This window comes from Thamnophis sirtalis, unplaced genomic scaffold (assembly GCF_051295495.1).
Source record: "Thamnophis sirtalis isolate CommonGarterSnake01/CBP01778 unplaced genomic scaffold, rThaSir2_p1.2 scaffold_6, whole genome shotgun sequence".
NCBI classification, from domain to species: domain Eukaryota; kingdom Metazoa; phylum Chordata; class Lepidosauria; order Squamata; family Natricidae; genus Thamnophis; species Thamnophis sirtalis.
Window position 1 is genome coordinate 25,747,974 of NW_028261386.1, and position 20,388 is coordinate 25,768,361.

The following is a 20,388-nucleotide window of genomic DNA, read 5'->3' on the forward strand; positions in this document are numbered from 1 at the left end:
AATACCGGTGCCTGTCCATTGCTAGCCCAGATTCTCGAACATGAACGGTACAACTGAAAAACAAGAAACAACACAACAAACCCCGGGAAAACCCCCCGGGCCCTCCCCTTGGCCCCAACAGACAACTCAGGGCGGGTTGTGACCATTCCCTCCTCCCATCAGAAAATAGACGTTCAGGTAAGACCAACGTCCTTTTTCCAGAATGGGAGGAGGGAATGGTCACACGTGGGACATACCCAAGCTAAAGTCCCAGGGAGGGAGAACAGGAACTCTAGGAACCAAGGGGAGCCTCAGCTGCCACCCCCTGTAGGACCCTACGACCGAAAGATGCGTCCGCCGACGCGAAAGCATCCAGACGATAATGCCGGATGAACGAGGTTGGAGTGGCCCAGGTAGCCGCCCGGCAGATGTCTTCAAACGGGGCCCTCGTGGCCCACGCTGCCGAGGTTGCTGCGCTCCTCGTAGAGTGCGCCGTGACGCCTGATGGAATCGGCCGCCCTGAGGCCACGTAGGCCTCCGAGATGGCCTGACGCAGCCAACGGCCGATGGTAGCCGAGGACACCCTCGAACCCAGAGCTCCAGGTAGGAAGGAGACGAACAAGGCCTCCGACTTGCGGAAATCCTTGGTCCGCCGGAGGTAGATCCGCAAGGCACGGCGGACATCCAGACGATGCCAAAGACGCTCCCTGTCAGTGGATGGACTCGGGCAGAAGTCAGGCAGGACGATCTCCTGAGCCCTGTGAAAGGGGGTATTTACTTTGGGGATGAATGCCGGGTCAAGGCGAAGGACCACTCTGTCCTGGTGAAAATGACAGAGGTCGTCCTTACAAGACAGGGCGCCCAGCTCGGATATACGCCGGGCGGAAGTGATGGCCACCAGGAAGACCACCTTCAGTGATAAGAAGCGCAAGTGCACCGAGCGGAGAGGTTCAAACGGAGCTCCCGTTAAGGCCTTGAGGACAAGCGGAAGATCCCACGTGGGGAATCTATGAACGGGGGGAGGCCTGAGATTTGCCGCCCCCTTGAGGAACAGCTTGACCAGAGGAGACTGGGAAAGAGAAGAAGATCCCGCCCCCCCCAAGACCGAGGTCAGAGCCGCCACTTGGCGACGCAAGGTGTTTTGCGAGAGCCCGTCCTCCAGGCCCTTCTGAAGGAAATCCAAGATGTTGGGGATGGTGGCTCTGTCGGGAGAGATGCCCTTGGGGGAGCACCAGCGGACGAACGCTGCCCAGGTGGAGTTATAAATGCGGGTCGTTGAGGGACGACGGGCCGCCTCGATGGTGCGAATGACCCCGGAAGACAGATGAGCCCCCCTTAGAAGCCGCCGTTCAAGAGCCAAACGGTCAGCTGAAGCCACTGAGGCTCTGGGTGAATCAGGGCCCCCTGCCGTAAGACCACCTCCCCCTGCGGAATCCTCCACGGGGAAGTCACTGACAGCTGAACCAGGTCCGCAAACCAGGGTCTCCTGGGCCAAAACGGGGCCACCAGAATGACCAGGGCCCTTTCCGTCACCACCTTCCTGACGGTCCCCGGGATGAGTGGAATGGGGGGAAAGGCATAGAGAAGGCCCGGGGGCCACCGGCTCCTGAGGGCATCCGTGCCCTCCGCCGAGCTGGATTGGAAACGGGTGAAGAAACGCGGGAGTTGTGTGTTCTCGGGAGACGCAAACAGGTCCACCCGGGGGGACCCGAACCGACGACAGATCTCCCGGAAAAGCGACGGGTGGAGTTGCCACTCGCCGTTGTCCAGAGTTGCTCGACTGAGCCAGTCCGCCTGGACGTTGGAGAGTCCCGAGATGTGCTCCGCCACCAGGGACTGTAAGTGTTTCTCCGCCCACGACCCCAATCGCAGAGCCTCCAGCCAGAGGGCTCTCGAGTGGGTCCCGCCCTGACGATTGATGTGCGCCTTGGTGGCCACATTGTCCGTCAGGAGGAGAACGTGGCTCCCTTCCACCGAGGAGCGAAAGTGACTCAGAGCCAGACGCGCGGCCTTCAGTTCCAGCCAATTGATGTTGTGACGGAGGTCCGAGGCCGTCCATCTGCCCTGAGCCATCCGAGAGCCCACCAGGGCCCCCCACCCGAACAGACTGGCGTCCGTGGTGACGGTCACCCTGTTTGGCTCCCAGAACAGACACCCCTGCTGGATGGCCGGGGAGAGCCACCACACCAGGGATGCACGGACCCCTGTCGAGATGCGGAGAGTCCGAAGGGAATTGCTCATTCGTCCCCTCTGATAGGGGATAAGCTCCCATTGAAGGGGCCGAAGATGGAGTCTGGCCCACGGGACAATCCCTATGCAAGAGACCATCTTGCCCAATAACTGCGACAGAGAGAGGATGGAAACGGAGCGCTTTGTGCGAACGCTCTCTGCCAGCCGACGAAGGCTGACCTGCCTCTCCTGAGACAGACGCACCTCCCCCAACTTGGAATCTATGACTGTCCCCAGATGCAGAATGCGAGTGGAGGGAGTGAGATGGCTCTTTTCGAAGTTTACCGAGAACCCCAGGGCCTGGAGGCTTCGAATGGTAATCTGAAGATCTGAAACGGCCTGAGACAGGGAGCCCGCCTGAAGCAAGACATCGTCTAAATAACATTGGAGGCGGACCGGGACCGATCTCAGATGGGCCGCCAGAGCCGCCAGGACCTTTGTGAAGGTCCTCGGGGCCGAGGCCAGGCCGAAGGGAAGAGCCCTGTACTGGTAATGGTGGGGCCCGTGGGAGAACCTCAAGAACCGGCGATGAGCGGGCAGGATGGGGATATGAAGATAGGCCTCCATGAGATCCACGGAGGCCAGGAAATCGCCTTTCCTGATGCCCTGAAGGATGGACTTGAGCGATGACATTTTGAACCGCCTGTAGACCAGAAACCTGTTCAGGCGCTTGAGGTCTAGAATTGCTCTCCAACCCCCCGTGCTCTTCGGGACCACGAAGAGATTTGAGTAGTGGCCCCGGCCCCGTTCCCCTGCGGGAACCGCCTCCACCGCATGGATTTCGAGGAGGTGGGCGATCGCCTGACTCATCAGGCGGCGGCGCTCTCGACTCCGGGATGGAGGGAACGACCGAAAGAGATTTGGAGGAGTGGAGAGAAATTCTAACCTGAGCCCGTAACGAACCGTGGCTCGAACCCAGGCGTCCGACGTGATGTCGTCCCACCGGTCCGCATAAAGAGCGAGGCGGCCGCCGATGGGATGACTCGGGTTCGAGTCACTTCCCCCTGCGGAAGGGACGGCCGCCTCCCCCCCGAAAGGGCCGCCGAGCCTGGCCCTGGAAACGGCTCCTGTCCTGGAAGGGCTGCCCCAAGAAATGCCTGTCAGAAGAGAAAGAAGAGAAGCGCTGGTTATAGCCGAAGTTAGGGGCCCTATACCGTTGCCTACGGAAGGGACGTGACTTGTTCTCGGCCTTCTTAGCCGTGGAGGGTAGGACCTTCTTCTTGTCCTTATCCTCCACGAGGATGCGAGTAAGGGCCTCCCCGAAGAGATCGGGCCCCTTGAAGGGGGCAGCCGCCAAATCCCATTTGGCTTTGTTGTCCATTTGCCAATGGCGCAACCACAGGAGCCTACGGGAGGTGACCGAGGTGGCCAGGGCGCTAGAAGCAAACTTGACCGTGTCCAAGGTCGCGTCAGCTGAGAACTGACACGCCGCCAGAATCTTGACCAGATCCTGATGGATCCGGTCCTCCTGTATGGGAATGCGTGCCTGCAGCTTCTTGAGCCACATGACTTGAGCTCCATGTTATAATGCCGACGGTCGGTACTACCTGGAGAAGAGAAAGTGGAAGGTTTAGCCCACTGGTCGGTCAGAACCTCTAGGAACAAGGGAGGGGCAGGGATCTCTTCCTTGTTGGTGGCCGTGGCAGAGAACATGACCATGTCGGGATCCCTTGGGGGGGGCACAGAGGGATCCCCAGTTCCAACCTTGGTGGTGTGCCTCGCCTTATCCAAGAGAACTTTAAACAAGGCGGGCATAAATAGGACCTTAGAAGAAGGTTCCTCCGAAACAGTGGTATTCTCATCATCTGAGAATCCCATCTCCTGGGGTAACTCCCCCCCACCCAGGAAGGAAGCCTCACTGATCATGGAAGGGGAGGAAGCCCGAAACTGAGCCCTGTTCAGCCCCCCATGCCTAGAGTAAAGGGAGCCTTTGTCCCGCTGGGCAATGCCCCGAGTGATGGCTGCCGAAATAAGCCTCTTAATCCCTTCAGGGAGATTATCCAGATCCTCCACATCCCCATAAGTAGAAGCAGGGCCCTGAGGAGCCAACCTTTGGGGGGAACAGGGGCCTCTGGACGTGCCCTCCAGAGGATCATCTATGGGGGATGGAGAACGATTAAAGTAGGAAGCCGAGGCCGCCGCCTTAATGGCCCACGCTGTGGCGTTGAAGTTCTTCCGCAAAGTAAGCTCTGCGCGCTTATCCTCCGGCTTCATCTTATCTGCCGCATCGCCCGACACCACCGGGGAGGAGGACACCAATGCGGCCACAGGGGTGTCAACCGTCGGGAGCTGAATGGCCTGAGCAAAGGTTTGCTCCATGTTATAATGCCGACGGTCGGTACTACCTGGAGAAGAGAAAGTGGAAGGTTTAGCCCACTGGTCGGTCAGAACCTCTAGGAACAAGGGAGGGGCAGGGATCTCTTCCTTGTTGGTGGCCGTGGCAGAGAACATGACCATGTCGGGATCCCTTGGGGGGGGCACAGAGGGATCCCCAGTTCCAACCTTGGTGGTGTGCCTCGCCTTATCCAAGAGAACTTTAAACAAGGCGGGCATAAATAGGACCTTAGAAGAAGGTTCCTCCGAAACAGTGGTATTCTCATCATCTGAGAATCCCATCTCCTGGGGTAACTCCCCCCCACCCAGGAAGGAAGCCTCACTGATCATGGAAGGGGAGGAAGCCCGAAACTGAGCCCTGTTCAGCCCCCCATGCCTAGAGTAAAGGGAGCCTTTGTCCCGCTGGGCAATGCCCCGAGTGATGGCTGCCGAAATAAGCCTCTTAATCCCTTCAGGGAGATTATCCAGATCCTCCACATCCCCATAAGTAGAAGCAGGGCCCTGAGGAGCCAACCTTTGGGGGGAACAGGGGCCTCTGGACGTGCCCTCCAGAGGATCATCTATGGGGGATGGAGAACGCCCCCTCCTGGAGAAGGCCTGCGACCTACCAGGGGAGCTGCATGAAGAAGCCGGGCTAAAACCTCTAAGTAGAGACCTTTCTGAAATGGGCCTAACAGGGGACCTGGATCTGTCCCTAGATAAAGGCTTGGAGGACTGGGCCTGCCTTTCTGCCCTGGCAAAGGTCCTTTCCAGCGCCCTATGGCGAGCTGCCTCATCCCTAGAGACAGAACTGGAGGGGCGCCTTGAAGAAAGGGATCTCTGAGGGGGAGCCCTCCCCCCCACCTCCTGATCCAGGGCCTCTTCACTCCCAGTAGGGCCTGCCCCTTGTCCCTGGGGAATCTCCGCTCCCTCGTCCATGCCCCACTCACGTGTCCGATGAAAGGAGCAGGAATCGGCCTCCAAAGTCCCACCTGAGACCAGGGCCTGAAGCCTGTGGGGAGACCTAGGCTCAAGGCCTCTCACTAGGCCGCACTAGGCCCGTCGATAAGGGCCAGGCCTCACGCACATGGCAGCCTCCAAAATGGCCGCTGGAACTCCGTGCGCGGGAGAAAAGGGCTGGAAATAATCACCAGCAGCCCAGCCAGGCTTTCTAGCCGGCTTCACTTTAAAATGAGCAGGGAGAGCCGCTCTCCCCCCCTGCTCTGTCTCCCCGGCAACACAAACAAAGGAAGCCTGCAGAGAGGGGCCCCCTCCGGAGCGATCTGCTCGCTGGAGCCTCGAGGCTTAAAGTTTCTCTTTCACTTTCCTGCTGCAAAAAAACAGCCTCTTCAAGTAGTTTGAACGAAGCAGTTTGAATGGAACCGCACCCCCGCACCCGGGGACGGGCAAAGGTTCCTGGCCTGCGGGGGGGGGAGACTAGTGCCCCACTGGGCTCTCCCCCAGCCGCCCGAGGCAGAGATCTGTCCCTTGGGGCCGCAGCAGATCAATTTAGAATTTAAATTTAAGTGCCCAATTAGCCAAATAGGAATCAGACTGAATAGAACTCACCCAAAAGGAGAAAACAAACAGAACCTATCCAACTACTCTACAGCTTGGACCAGGCTGAGAGAATCTGGGCTAGCAATGGACAGGCACCGGTATTTATAGATTTCCTCTCAGCCTTGGACCAATCAGGCTGTGATAAAACCCACGTGTGACCATTCCCTCCTCCCATTCTGGAAAATGGCTTGCCGGCCATGTGTTTTTCTCTCTCTCTCTCTCCTTCCTTTTGTCTCTCTGTCCCTTTTTCCTTTTTTTCTTTCATCTCTCTCACTTTTTCTTTCTTTTTTTCTTTATTTCTTCCTTTCTTTCTCTTTCTCTCTCTGTGTGAGTCTGTGTGTGTGTGTTTGTGTGTGTGTGTGTGGTGGGTTTCAAAAATTTTTGGAACCTCTTCTGTAGGTGTGGCCTGCTTTCCAGGTCCACTGGTGGAACCTCTTCTAACCGGTTTGGTAGATTTGACAAACCAGTTCTACCGAACTGGTGCGAACTGGTAGGAACCCACCTCTGCCCCAAATTCAAGTTTAGAATCAATACGTTGTTGGTCTCTTTTTCTGAAGTGACTAGAAGTGACACAGAACACAGGCAGCACCTGTTATTTTCTTCTCTTGAATCAACTAATTGCTGCATTTGCTCAATGATCAGAGAAGCATCTGGCTTGCACATGTTCATTTTGTTACATGCAAAATTCTCTAACAGTAACAATACTAAAAGTTTGTAATTTACTATTGAAAGCAAATATCTCAGCTACAGTTCTTTGAGCTAAGAGAAGCAGTTACCCATTGAATCATGTGCCAGAGAATAGGATGGGACAACAACAAATTTTAAATTCTGTGTAAATATACTATGTAAATATTGTGGTACTTAAAAAGTTCTATTCCTCATATTTTAATTTATTCCCATATATATAATTTGGCAGCAAATTTTGAAGAAGCTCGGGGTCACCCACAATTCTGAGTGCTACATCTGCACTTCTTATAAAACATAATGTCTCTGATAACATCCTAACTCAATTAGAACCGAAAGTAAACAAGAAAGCATTTAGTAACTGCTTTAAAGCCTTTAATGATGGGTCCATTCTTGCAAAATCACAAGGCATAACATTTCTACATCATTCTGTTTATATCTGGCTTCATTTAGTGTTCTTTCTCTTGTACTAGATGTAGAGCTAAAAGGTGGGTGGTTTCAGAAGATGCCAAAGGTGGTGAACCACATGGAAAATAAATCCTATGAAGAAAGGCTGAAAGATGCTAGAATACTTAATATGCAGAGGTAAAATATCAGATTGATAATACGATACAGATCAAATAACTAGAAGGCAGACCTCACAGGGCAGAACTACCTTGAACAGTTAGATTAGAAGATATCAAAAGGTAGATTCTGGTTAAAGATTACCAAAAGGGGGGGGAGGGAAAGGAACCAGGGAAATATTCCCCCATTTTACTAGAGTTATTTGAGCATGGGGAAACTGAGCCTATGGATTTCCTATAAAGAATGGGACTCTAAGGCTTACAAGCCCATCTAAAGTTGTAAGATGTTATGATTCAAGCTCAGTGAGTGCTAAGCAGCCCTCCCTCTTGGACCCTTAAAGGTAAAGGTAAAGGTTCCCCTCGCACATATGTGCTAGTCGTTCCCGACTTTAGGGGGCGGTGCTCATCTGTTTCAAAGCTGAAGAGCCAACGCTGTCCGAAGCCTTCTCCGTGGTCATGTGGCCGGCACGACTAAACCCCAAAGGCGTACAGAGTGCTGTTACCTTCCCACTAAAGGTGGTTCCTATTTTTCTACTTGTATTTTTATATGCTTTCGAACTGCTAGGTTAGCAGAAGCTGGGACAAGTAATGGGAGCTCACTCTTACGCAGCACTAGGGATTCAAACTGCTGACTTATCTGATCGACAAGCTCAGCATCTTAGCCACTGAGCATCCCTAAATAAACTTTAGCAACTTGCAAAATTTGGGGGCTGTCAAGTGATTTTTTTTATTCCTTTTTCTTCACAGTGGTAGGACCATAATCTTCATGGCTACCTTTCTTCAGTACTGCAACACTCATAACACTCATAAAACTTTGCCAAATGTTCAAGTCCGGATTGATTTTCAACAGTTGGGAAACAATGAGTTAAACACGTGCATATGCTTAAAAGTTTCAAAGACTTCTTTAGATTATTTTCAACCCTGTTAAAAGTTCCTTAAGTTTATGAGAAGCAATCTTTCTCTGCTGTCCGTTACCTTTTCTCTTCCCCTTTGCCACTTCTTTCAACAGTGGGAAAAAAGGGATTAGAGAACAAAGCTTTGAGTGGATTTTTCTTACCTGCCAATCTGCACCGTTGGCTCAGTGGCATACACAGTTCCAGTGAACCCAGTGTGTTCTGTGATGTAGGGCAAGGCCATCATGCAGTGGTAATTGGAGATCAGGATCACATCCACTGTAGACAAGTCAATCAGTTCCATCTGAAAATATGACCCAGAAATCATTTGGTAAAATAGATTTTTAAACTTATCTCTCACCATGTTCCTCTCTCTCTCTCCCCCCCCCCTCTCTCTCTCACACACACACGTATATATGTATGTATGCATGTTGCATTTGTGCTGATAAATAAATAAAGGGAGACTAGTATAGATCTATTTCAAGCTATTTTAGCTCTCATCAGCTAGCCATACGGTTACTGGGAATTAAACCTGGGCTGTATTACATATCAGGCAGTTGTATTAGCCACTAAGCCACAGGCTCTCCTCCCTTATCAGCTAAGCCAGGGAAATAGGTATGTATTGTGTCACAACCCCTGGTATGCCCAAATATGGGAGGGAGCATACTGCTTCCCTTTTCTGTCTTTCGGATCACCCCAGGAACCATCCAGGCGGAAAGCCATTTTTTTATGTTGCCTTTTTGTATATATGCGTGCGCGCGCGCGCACACACACACACACACACACACACACACACAGAGCAAAACCTGGATTAAAGAAATGTTTCCCACCATTCATCTGAGAATTCTAATATGGACAGAACATGTCTTCAGATTATTGTTAGTTCCTCTTTATGTAACATGCTTTTCTATATAAACAGTGAAGAATTATCTGGTTCTTCACCTTAATTTTATTTTTTTTATTATTTATTATTATTTATTATTTATATATAGCTAAGATCTCCAATATGGTGCCTCCATACTACCTCCCTTGTTGTCCAATGGGTTCCTGGCCCCACTTGACATTTTCATTAAAAAATATTAAAAACAGGAACTTGTCATTTTACGAAGAAAACTGCTAATCTGTGTATCCTCTTTATTTTTACAAATGCCTCATAGCCACCAAAGAAAACAAAAGAAAAAAGGGATTTCTCTTATAACAACTGAATAGCCACAAACGAAACATTGCCTTACTGAAATCCATGGAACTAAAAAGCCTACATGTACAAAAGTAAAAACCATGTAGTGCCATTTGGAAGATAAAGAAGGCATCAAATTAGTGTCTCCTTAATGTCAATTTTCTAACTGAGATAGCATAGGGACAGTGTTGAAAATGATTTTTTTCCAGGGTGGTTATTAATTCCTACTTACTGGATGGTGGCACTGTCTGAAATACTCAGAAGAAATTACAACTTCTGTGTAATTTCTATTTTCCCTAAAATAAGACCCACAAAAAATAAGCCCTAGCATGATTTTTCAGGAGGCTCATAATATAAGCCCTACCCCCAAAATAAGACCCAGTTAAGATCTTCAACCAGACGGTTGCATTTAGTACTGTATTTCCTAGAAAACAAGACCTAACCAGAAAATAAACCCCAATGCGTCTTTTGGAACAAAAATTAGTACAAGACCCAGTCTTATTTGGGGGAAACACAGTATTACCAGTGAAATTATTGGCTTTCTGAATAAGAATATGCTGAATAAAAGATATCCAGCCTACCTATCAATTGTTTAATTTTGTTAGCAGAAATTCTAATAGCATGGATATTCCATTCTCTGTAAAGTTTCAAAGTTGAATACTTTGAGTTTCTTTTGAGACCTTTGAAGGATATGCATGAATGGCCAGGGCAGAACAACCCAGGGCAAAAAGTAATTTTAATTTTAAAATTAGGTGGTAAATTACTTAAACATGGCACATGTTCACTTAATTAACTACAGCAAATATAATAACTTCATGTACTTAGTAATTTCCACCTTTGTATGTGTATATACTGTATGTGTATAAACATATATACCAGTCATTATACACATGTTGTGCACTGACAATAAAGATTGAATTGAACAGTCACACACTTTTCTGAAGAATGCTGGAAATTTAGAGTCCATTCAGGTTTTATCTTAAAGTCTTAGAATTACCAAACATTAGAGGTTGCACCCACATTAGAACTGGCCAGTGCTTTGGATTCAAGGGGAAAAGGTGTTCTGGAGCAAGCTGGTTGGGGAATTCTGGGCGTTGAAGTTCGCCAGGCTTAAAGTTGCCTTGGTTGGAGACCCCTGTTCTGGAGGGTATGGGGGTGGGTGGGAATGTAAGACCTCTCAGCAACTGCTTAAATCAAACACCACTAACATGAGTCTATTCAAAGAGTTCCTAACAGTATAAGAATCCCCAAGCCACGTGTTCAAAAGAACCTTTTTGCCTAGAAATCTGAAAAATTGTACCATCTTGGTATGCAGCAGACTTCCCCAAGCAGTGCCCTTCTACTTTGCTGAATTATAATTATAAAAATATATATATTCCACACTGAAGGAAAAGTAGGTGTACAGAAAATCCTCAGAAAACGAAGATGTAGCTGAAAGGCTGAACTTTCAGACTCTAGTTATGTTCTATTCTCTGCAGCATCTGAAATTAATTCCTTTGTCTTCTTGTTGCTAGCTCTAAAACCTGCCCAATTTCAGCGTTGGAAATGAGCTTAATCGTTTTCAGAATCTTCTGCGAGTACAGGAATAGAATCAGATAAAATGGATTTGCAAGGCTGAAGAAAAAGATTTTGCTTCCTGTAATAAGAAATATTTACAGGTATGGCTGGGACATTGCTGGACTCAATCTGGAGAATTTACCAGAAGCTTAACCTCTAACTCAGTTATTACGGAGCAACTAACAACATTCAATAGACATCAAGCAGAAAAAAATCATCCGTACACAAATCTAAACTTATTGATTTGAAGTTAATGGTGGAGAAATCAATCAAATTGGCTGTTTAAAAACCAAATGTCTCCTAATAACTAATTACTGTCCTGGGGGGTTCCTTTTTGTGTTGAGATTAAAATTGCACCCATGGATGATTGTTAAAATTAATACAGTGCAGAATCATGACTAGAATTGGAGAGCTGTGCTAAAACAGGTATTAGAAAAGTTTCTCATAGAAAATAGTTGTTTGGTTCCCTTTAACTTAATGAGCTTGTGAAAATTGACACTATAATAAAATAATGGGCAACAGTTTTAGCCTTGGGAAAAAATATTTAAGGTAAAGGTTCCTCTCGCACATATGTGCTAGTCGTTCCCGACTCTAAGGGGCGGTGCTCATCTCCCTTTCAAAGCCGAAGAGCCAGTGCTGTCCAAAGACGTCTCTGTGGTCATGTGGCCGGCATGACTAAACACCAAAGATGAACGGAATGCTGTTACCTTCCCACCAAAGGTGTTCCTATTTTTTTCTACCTGCATTTTTACATGCTTCCGAACTGCTAGGTTGGCAGAACTGGGATAAGTAATGGGAAATTTTTTTAGATGCCATGATATGTCAATACTTACAAAGATTAGAACTGTGCAAGCTATAATATTCCCTGTAACATTCTATGCAAGCAAATGTATGCAAGCAGGATAGGAAAACGCTTTTGAAGTTAGATGTTGGAGAAGATTTCTGAGAATATCATGGCATAACCAAGAAAACAAACTAATGACCATCGGAAAAAAAATCAATCTTTTTCACTTGAGGCACAAATAACCAGGTTCAAACTGTTCCGTTTCAGATACTTCATGTAAAGACTCAACTTTCTAGAAAAAGTTCTAATGCTTGGAAAGATGAAAGAAAAGAGAAGAGCAGAACCAGCAGCAAGAAGGGTGGACTTACTTATACTGGCAGTGAGTGCACAATTGGGGGACTTGAAATAAAGCTTAGGGATAGATCGTCACAGAGAAAATCAATCTATGTGGTCACTAGGAATTGAAAATGACTAGATGGCAAAATAATCAATCAAACAATCAAAAGAAAGGTCAAACAAGTTCATGAGTGAATAGGCTTATTCCAATGGTTTTAGCCTATTAATTCAAAGGAATCTCCATATGCAGAATCACTATTTTAGAAGTGGGATAAACAGTAACAATAACAGTAATAATAATTTATTAAATCTATATACCTCCAAGTGACTCTGGGCAGCTTACAGTTATTAAATACCCATCTCTTTTCCTGCTTATGAATTTATGAAACACCCATCAAGTTGCTAGGTGAAGGTAAACCTGATCTTAACCTGATCCATCAAAGCAATCTCAACACTATTAATCAATGGGGTGCAGAGATATCTTCAGCTTGGAGGCAAAATACCTGCCAGGTGTCACAGGGGAGGCTGGGACAATCATTAACTTTGTTTTTATTTCATTTACATTTTGATTTAATTAAAATAAATTTTTCTTACTAAATAAAGTTAATAAAAATAAATCAGATTGCTCTCCAGATATCTTCCATTAATTTAAAATTGTTAAAAACTACAGGTTTGGTAATAGCTTCCAGAGGTTTCTGATGGCTACACTCAAATCTTTTAACAGCTTCAATTTGCCACTGGGCTTTCTGATTGTGTAATTCTGCCATAAAAGGGATTGACAAATAGAAAGATTGAAACAAATTTATATTTAAGTGGGGGGGAGGGAAGAGTTGAAAAAGTTCATTAGAACAAAAACAACTTTATTTTTTACTTCAAAACTTCCATCTGACATAGAGAGATTTTTTCCAATTTGTAATCTCACCCAAAACAACACGAATATCCTTAATCAGAGTCCCACTGAGTGCTCACTATCTTGCAGATTTTAACTCCTCCTTTCCTGGATACCTTAGTTATCCTTGATGGCCAGAAGAAGACATTCCCCAGAAATAAACAGAGGTCCATGAATTGCCCTATATCACTTAATGGAAGTAGCACTATACATATTGTAACTCATCAGATTTTGAAAGAAAACTATGTGGAAGAACAATCAAAAAACAATTTCTATAGCTACATGCATATATATCTATATGCATGTAGCCGAAGTTTGAACCCCAGCAAGTGTATGGCTAGCTGATGAGAGCTAAATAGCTTGAAATCTATATTAGTCTCCCTTCATTTCTTTATCAGCAAAAATGTAACACATATACACCTATATACACATGTAGACCCAGTATATTACTGCTTTTGGAGGCAAGCAACATTATACAAAGTGATACAAAAGTTAATTAAGAGAAAGGTATTAACAATACAGTTTGGCACATCTACCATACTAGAGTACTACTAATTTCAGTGGAACTCACTCATAACTAATGAGGATATAATTACAGCCTAAGCATATGAATTTATCCTATACTAAAGGAACCACTGGGGTGTTAAATAATGGCAGGAGTTTTCTAGGGTCTTAGATAGGAAAATATTTCCCTTAAAAAAATAACATGATAAAAAAATAAACTTTTTTTTATCAGGTGATACCAGATTTGAACTGGGAAGCTTTTGCAGAAAAAAGCAGGCATTTCTTTCTTTGAACTCTAACTCTTGGCTACTAGTTGAGTAGATAAAAACAACCATATGAACCTGAATTCCACAAGTGAACTTTATAATACAGACTCTAATAAGTTCTAATAAGAATAACAAACTGATCTATCTTTTAGGCCTGCTGAAAGACTTTGAGCTCTTTTCAAAATTAGGATATAAACATGTTTACTTGGACTTCAGTAAGGCATTTGATAAGGTAGACCATAACCTACTACTAGATATAGAATGTGGGTTAGACAGCATCACCACCAGATGGATTCGTAACTGGCTGACCAACTGCACTCAATGTGTAGACCTCAATGGAACTACATCTACATGGAGGGAAGTATGCAGTGGAGTACCCCAAGGCTCTGTTTTAAGCCCAGTACTCTTCAACATTTTCATCAATGATTTGGATGAGGGAATAAATGGGGAACTTATCAAATTTGCAGATGACACCCAGCTGGCAGGAATAGCCAACACTCCAGAAGATAGGCTCAAGATACAGAAGGATTTTGACAAACTTGAACATTGGGCACTATCTAATAAAATGAAATTCAATGGTGAAAAGAGTAAGGTTCTGCATTTAGACAAGAAAAATAAAATGCACAGGTATAGTATAGTTGGTACCTTGTTCAATAGCAGTAACTGTGAAAGGGATCTTGGAGTCCTAGTGGACAACCATTTAAATATGAGCCAGCAATGTGCAGCAGCTGCCAAAAAAGCCAACACAGTTTTAGGCTGCATTAATAGAGGAATAGAATCAAGATCATGTGAAGTGTTAATACCACTTTATAATGCCTTGGTAAGGCCACACTTGTAATACTGCATTCAGTTTTGGTTGCCATGATGTAGAAAAGATGTGGACTCTGGAAAGAGTGCAGAGAAGAGCAACAAAGATGATTAAGGAACTGGAGACTAAAACATATGAAGAACGGTTGCAGGAACTGGGTATGTCTAGTTTAAGAGAAAGAAGGATTAGGGGAGACATGATAGCAGTGTTCCAATATCTCAGGGGTTGCCACAAAGAAGAGGGAGTCAAACTATTCTCCAAGGCACCAGAGGGTAGAACAAGAAGCAATGGGTGGAAACTAATCAAGGAGAGAAGCAACGTAGAACTGAGGAGAAATTTCCTGACAGTTAGAACAATTAATCAGTGGAACAGCTTGCCTCCAGAAGTTGTGAATGCCCCAACACTGGAAGTCTTTAAGAAGATATTGGATAGCCATTTGTCTGAAACGGTATAGGGTTTCCTGCCTAGGCAGGGGGTTGGACTAGAAGACCTCCAAGGTCCCTTCCAACTCTGCTATTGTATTGTATTGTATGTTGGGACTAATTATTTTATTATATTAAAATTGTATGGGCTGATCCATAAATCGACTTCAAGTGGGGAAAGAAGCAGAGTTAAGATTTGGGATTCCGTTTTCCTTAAACTGAAACAGGAGTCACAAGTAATTTGACAAAAAGCCCTAATTCAGGGTTTTCCAATCTTGGCAACATTAAGACATGTGGACTTCCCAGAATTCCCCAGCCAACCATGCTGGCTGGGGAATTCTGGGAGCTGAGGTCCACGTATCTTGAATGTTGCCCAACTTGGAAATCCTGCCCTAAATGTTTGAGAGGAAAAAAAAGTAGCATTTTAGTAGGAGCTTATGATGTATTCTTCTAGAAATATTTTCTCTCATGCAAAGTGGATGTTCTGGGTTGCCCCTAACTCACAGATGCCAATTTGACTTGAATACAGAACTAGTAAGCGATCAGATTTCTCTGGGATTATACTACAATTCTGCCTAGAACACCAATGCTTCCACTACTAACTACCAAAGCACTAAGAGAAATATTTTGAATTGTGTTCAATAAGGAGACCCACCTCTGGCAAACAAAATTCAGGAACAGAGTCCACAAAGACACGTCCAGAACAGTCTTTCAGCTCCTAGGAAATGAGATTGAAAGAAAATAGAAATTTAACTATAAGCAAACAGACCACATTCAACACTGTGTTAATGGATAGTGTTATAACATTTTAGAAGAAAATTGCAAAATGATTCAGAGAGATGAGATAAATATATCCTAGGAGATGCAGTTCCACTGGGTGAGTACCAATCCAATCTTTCTTCCTTAACCTGGCATTAGAGCTTAACAACACTGGATCTCAGCAAAGGCTTAAAAGTCAACATATGGTCCATTTTTAACCAAGAAATCTGTCTGGGCACAGTTGGAAATTACCTCAGTCTCCTTTTTGGTTTGCTTTATTTTTATTCCTTGGCTCTAGATTCTTTGGCTTCTCTACTAACTAAAGCCCCATTTTTCATTCACTTGGCTTTCAGGACTGAGGTTGTGCTTTTAATTCCTTAGCAAAGTATGACCACATAAATATTTCAGATTCTTTGCTTCAAGGTGAATTCAAGCAATTTTGTGCCCCTTTCCTTAACATCTGGGTCACTGATTGAGGTATATGCAAATAGGTTTGAGAGAAATGGCTACAAATGGAAAGCTGTAGTAATTTTATCCCTGTGGAAGTAGAGAAAAGTTGTGCTAAGCCTCTGTATAATTCTAAAGAGAAGGGGATTTTTTTGGAGGAGGGAATTTTCCATCTATAAAATCACAAATTTCCCAAACACATTATACTATCCTGCTTTCAACTATCCAGCATTAGGCTTTGGATTCAATTCTTAAGAAATTCTCAACAACTTTGCCAAGTTATACACATCAGCAATTATATCTGACAGAAAGCCCTTAACCTTATCAAGAGAATTTAGAAGGTGAATAATGGGTAAGCAAGGGGAATTTCAATGCCCCAATAAACACTGGATTTAAAACAAAATGCAGCAAAGACTAATATTCTCCTTACAAAATAAAGTGTTCACCTTTAACCCCAACTTCATTCTGAGCAGAACTAGGGAAGTAATTTGTCATTCTAAGCAAATTAGATCCCTAGAATGGACCCTATCTGTCCTAAATCAAATTGTTCTGAAAGTCTTAATGTTAAACTTGTTATTATGTGCCCTTTTGGATTCTCTCAAGGATCAGAGTCACTGGAGAGTCAGTCAGGTATTGTGGTTAAGGTGATGAGCTAGTGCCGGGAAGATGCAAGTTGAAGGTGAACTTCATCCATGATAATTAAGGGGGTGACTTCCAGATCTTTAAGGGGCGTATCTGTAAAGCCCTTAACAGTTACTGTACATTAAAAAGGTAGGAAAAACAGGGGTTTGTATTACAGAAATTTTGCCTACTGGTTATGTTTACTTTAACAACCCTTGCATCTCTTAAGTTACTTAGAGCAAAGATTCCTTGACCCTTTTGTCTCTTCTTGATGCAACAGGGAATGAATTACCCATTTTCCTGATAAAGGAGGAATATCCAAAGTTAAAATATTCTGCAAAGCAACATCTTTTTCAAACTCTTGAAAGGTTCATTGTATGACAGAGGAGTCTTAAAAAGTGCCTTCAAAAGTTTCCAAAGACCATAAGGAATTTGCATGGAAAAGTGGCTTGAAACAAATCTTCCAATACATGAGATCTGGCCATACAGGGAAGCTTGAGATGACTTCACTAGATCTTTCAAGGGCCATTTATGATTAGGTTTGAGCACTCCCTCTTAATTCAAGTACAATTTAAGCAATACTTTGGAAACAGACAAGGAATTCTAATTGTTCCAATTGTCCTCGTTATAAGACCAGGGAATGTAAGGTACAATTTCCAAGAGAGATAAGTGAAAAAAGTAAATGGGGGGATGATATTTTGTAACATTTGATTTCCTAGCTCAAAATTGGACTTGAAAATGATGCTCATTTTGATGACAGCTTTGTTTTCTTCTCTGGGTAAATGGATTTTACTTGGGCATAGTTTCATTGTCTAATTAGTTAAATTCATTGAGAATCCTAATCCCATTGGTACATTACCTTGTCCAAGAAAATGCTTCCATCTTTTAAGATCCATCCTGGGAGCTTGGATAGCCTTGGACTGTAGGAAAGTAAAAAACATTGTTTTAATCAGCACCCATTTTCCAAGATCTGCATATAAAACATTGATACTGTACACACTTCAAAATAATATTAAGTAAGCACTTAAGAATTTTTTTTGCTGTAACAGCAGCTTAACTAAAAGCTAAAGATTTACTTCAATGTTTTTCAAACTTGGCAAGTTTAAGATATGTGGACTTCAACTTCTAGTATTGTTTTAAGAGGACAAAACTTCAGAAGAAAGTAAGGTCATAAGTTAACTTAGAACTCTAAATTATGATTATGAACTGTTCCAAGCCTATTAACAATATTCTGGATACAAGTAATAAATAAAATGACCCCACATTATCCTGGCATTTCACTGCATGCTAACAAATGGGGAGAAAAGTGACAGCAGAAACATAGTTCATGACAAAGATAATTATCACTCTATTTATTACTAAACAACCCATGGTCCATTGGGTCATTCTTACCAAAAGAGAGAAACATAATGACCATGAGTGGATTGCTGTCTGATTTTTCTCATCATTTCATTGATGGGAACTTAGATAGAGTTCTTTGAGAACAGTTTTGTTAGGTAGATTAAATCTATACATTCTTCCATAATTCTATTTTATCATTGTGATTTTTTTTCCTGAATTTTATCTACTCCCGCATTTAATAAAAACTCAGAATGTCTTCCTTCTCCCTCACTCAATTGTATATTTTTCTTCCATTGAAACTTGTCAAAGGTTCTCTATAGATAGAATATGTTGATGCATAACTTATCCACATCAGTATCATTTCCTCTTTTTACAGCTGGTAGAAGTTGACAGATACCGCCATAGCAAAAGGTTACAATTCCTCAACTACCCCATGTAATGTACTGTCCTACCACCAGGCATCGTTGTTGCTGCAATGTTGAGGAATACTATAGCAATAACAACATCTCCATCTCTCCTAAATTTAGTGAGGATCAAGTTAGTAACAAATGTCTTTCCTTTTCCTCCTGGTGCATCAATGAAAATTATTGGAGAAAGATTGATTTGCAAGCACTTTCACACTGTCATATACTGCTCTTTGCTCGTTATTCAATAGAGGCTCGCTGTGTAGTATAAATTCCTGCTGTTTGTCTCTGTTGCATTGCAATTCATGCAATAATTCCTGATTGACACTATTTTGATTAATTGTACTATTTGTGGGTTTGGGCAAGTTACATTCTTCAAAGGTTCTTCTCAATTTCCTACGTTTTTCTTGGAAATACAGAAGAATTTTTTCATGATGCTTCTTATTGATCATGATAGTAGTATCATTAATATTTCTCTTCTCAATTTAGAGGAAATCTTCAGACACTGCACTCTTGAACTGATTCCACATTGCTGTGAATTGCTGATTTTACTGTTTGATTGCAAGATGACAAACAAATCTCTCATAGCTCCAGGGATTCTTGTTTTTTCAGCCTCTTGCATAGTTTGTTGCCAATGACTATCAGCTTGCAACAATCCTCTCCCTGTCTGCAGACAACTCTGAATAATGGAAGGATATGTCCATTATGAGTCTTCGATGATTTGAGAAACAGTAGCCCCTTTATGTGATGAAGAAGCAACCTCAAGCAGTGGCCACCACTTGGTCGAGAAACAATATACACTCAACCGAGAACATTGGTTACAAAAATTCCTGATAACTCCACCAGTCTTTACCCCACCTTCCTTATTTCCCATCTTTAATTATTCCAAGTGTAGAACCTTGGAATATCCATTTAGTTCAGCATTTTTGCAAATGGATCATGTTTGCAAAGATCCATGAATTCTGTTAATGTGGTTCTTGCCTAATCCCTATTAAGTACACAGCAGTATTATCTCGAAAGAATAGTCAATGGTTTTATGGAAGATGCACTTGAAGGCAAACAATAGCCAGTTCCTGTGCATGAATCTGAAATCCAAATATTGATACAACAGCTTCAGAGGACCTAATGCACCTGCCTGTCAAGTGCTGTGTGATTTTTGTCTTCTCTGTTCAATGCGAAAACTGCCTGATTACTCCCCTTCCTGGTATACTTGATTTTGGATTAGATGGATTTGACAGATGAGCATATGAGCATACCATTGAGATGTCAATTGGACACCCTCAATAGTTGTGTATTCTGGAGTACCACCCATTGAGGAGTTTTAGCTCAACTCTGTCGTCCTGCTTGATGTACTTCAAATCCTCCTGTAGATAGGACATGAATCATCACTACACCTTGGACACCGATTGAATGGCTTTTGGTACTGCTTACTGAATGTATCATTTTCCCAAAATCCTGAATAACTGCTGCAAAATGGACTATGGATCATGTGCTTTAATAGCAATTGACGCATCTCTGGATGTTCATTTAGGTCTGGTACTTTGGCTTGCACAAAAGTATCCATAGCTGTCTTGGCTTGGATGCTTCATAAAGCTACAGCAAAGAGTGCAAATGAGAGAAATCCTGCTTTTGGTATCCATACTTAGCACATAAGCTATCTATCAAAGAAACCATGTGCTCCAGTGTGGTACTTCAGGAACAACAAGCTGAATCCTTACAATTAAATCCAGCTAATCATTTGGCTGCTGATTTAAAAAAAATGCTGTGTATTTCTGGCCAGTTTGAACAGCATGTCACTGTAATGAAAAATGAAGTATTGCATACTTCCGTATAAACATCATGGCATCTTGAC

At 43.9% G+C, this 20,388-nt stretch overlaps 1 protein-coding gene across 1 annotated transcript in view; it reads right to left on the reverse strand.

The window, feature by feature from the left end:
- The window catches only part of INTS9 (integrator complex subunit 9), a 98,150-nt gene that overhangs the window by 64,115 nt on the left and 13,647 nt on the right, over positions 1–20,388 (reverse strand). Inside the window, exons 3-5 of the mRNA XM_014057460.2 lie at positions 17,651–17,711; positions 15,620–15,682; positions 8,386–8,525 (exon numbers count right to left, since the gene is read on the reverse strand). Of these exons, the coding sequence (XP_013912935.1) occupies positions 8,386–8,525; positions 15,620–15,682; positions 17,651–17,711 (264 nt within the window). The remainder of the gene's footprint in view (positions 1–8,385; positions 8,526–15,619; positions 15,683–17,650; positions 17,712–20,388) is intronic.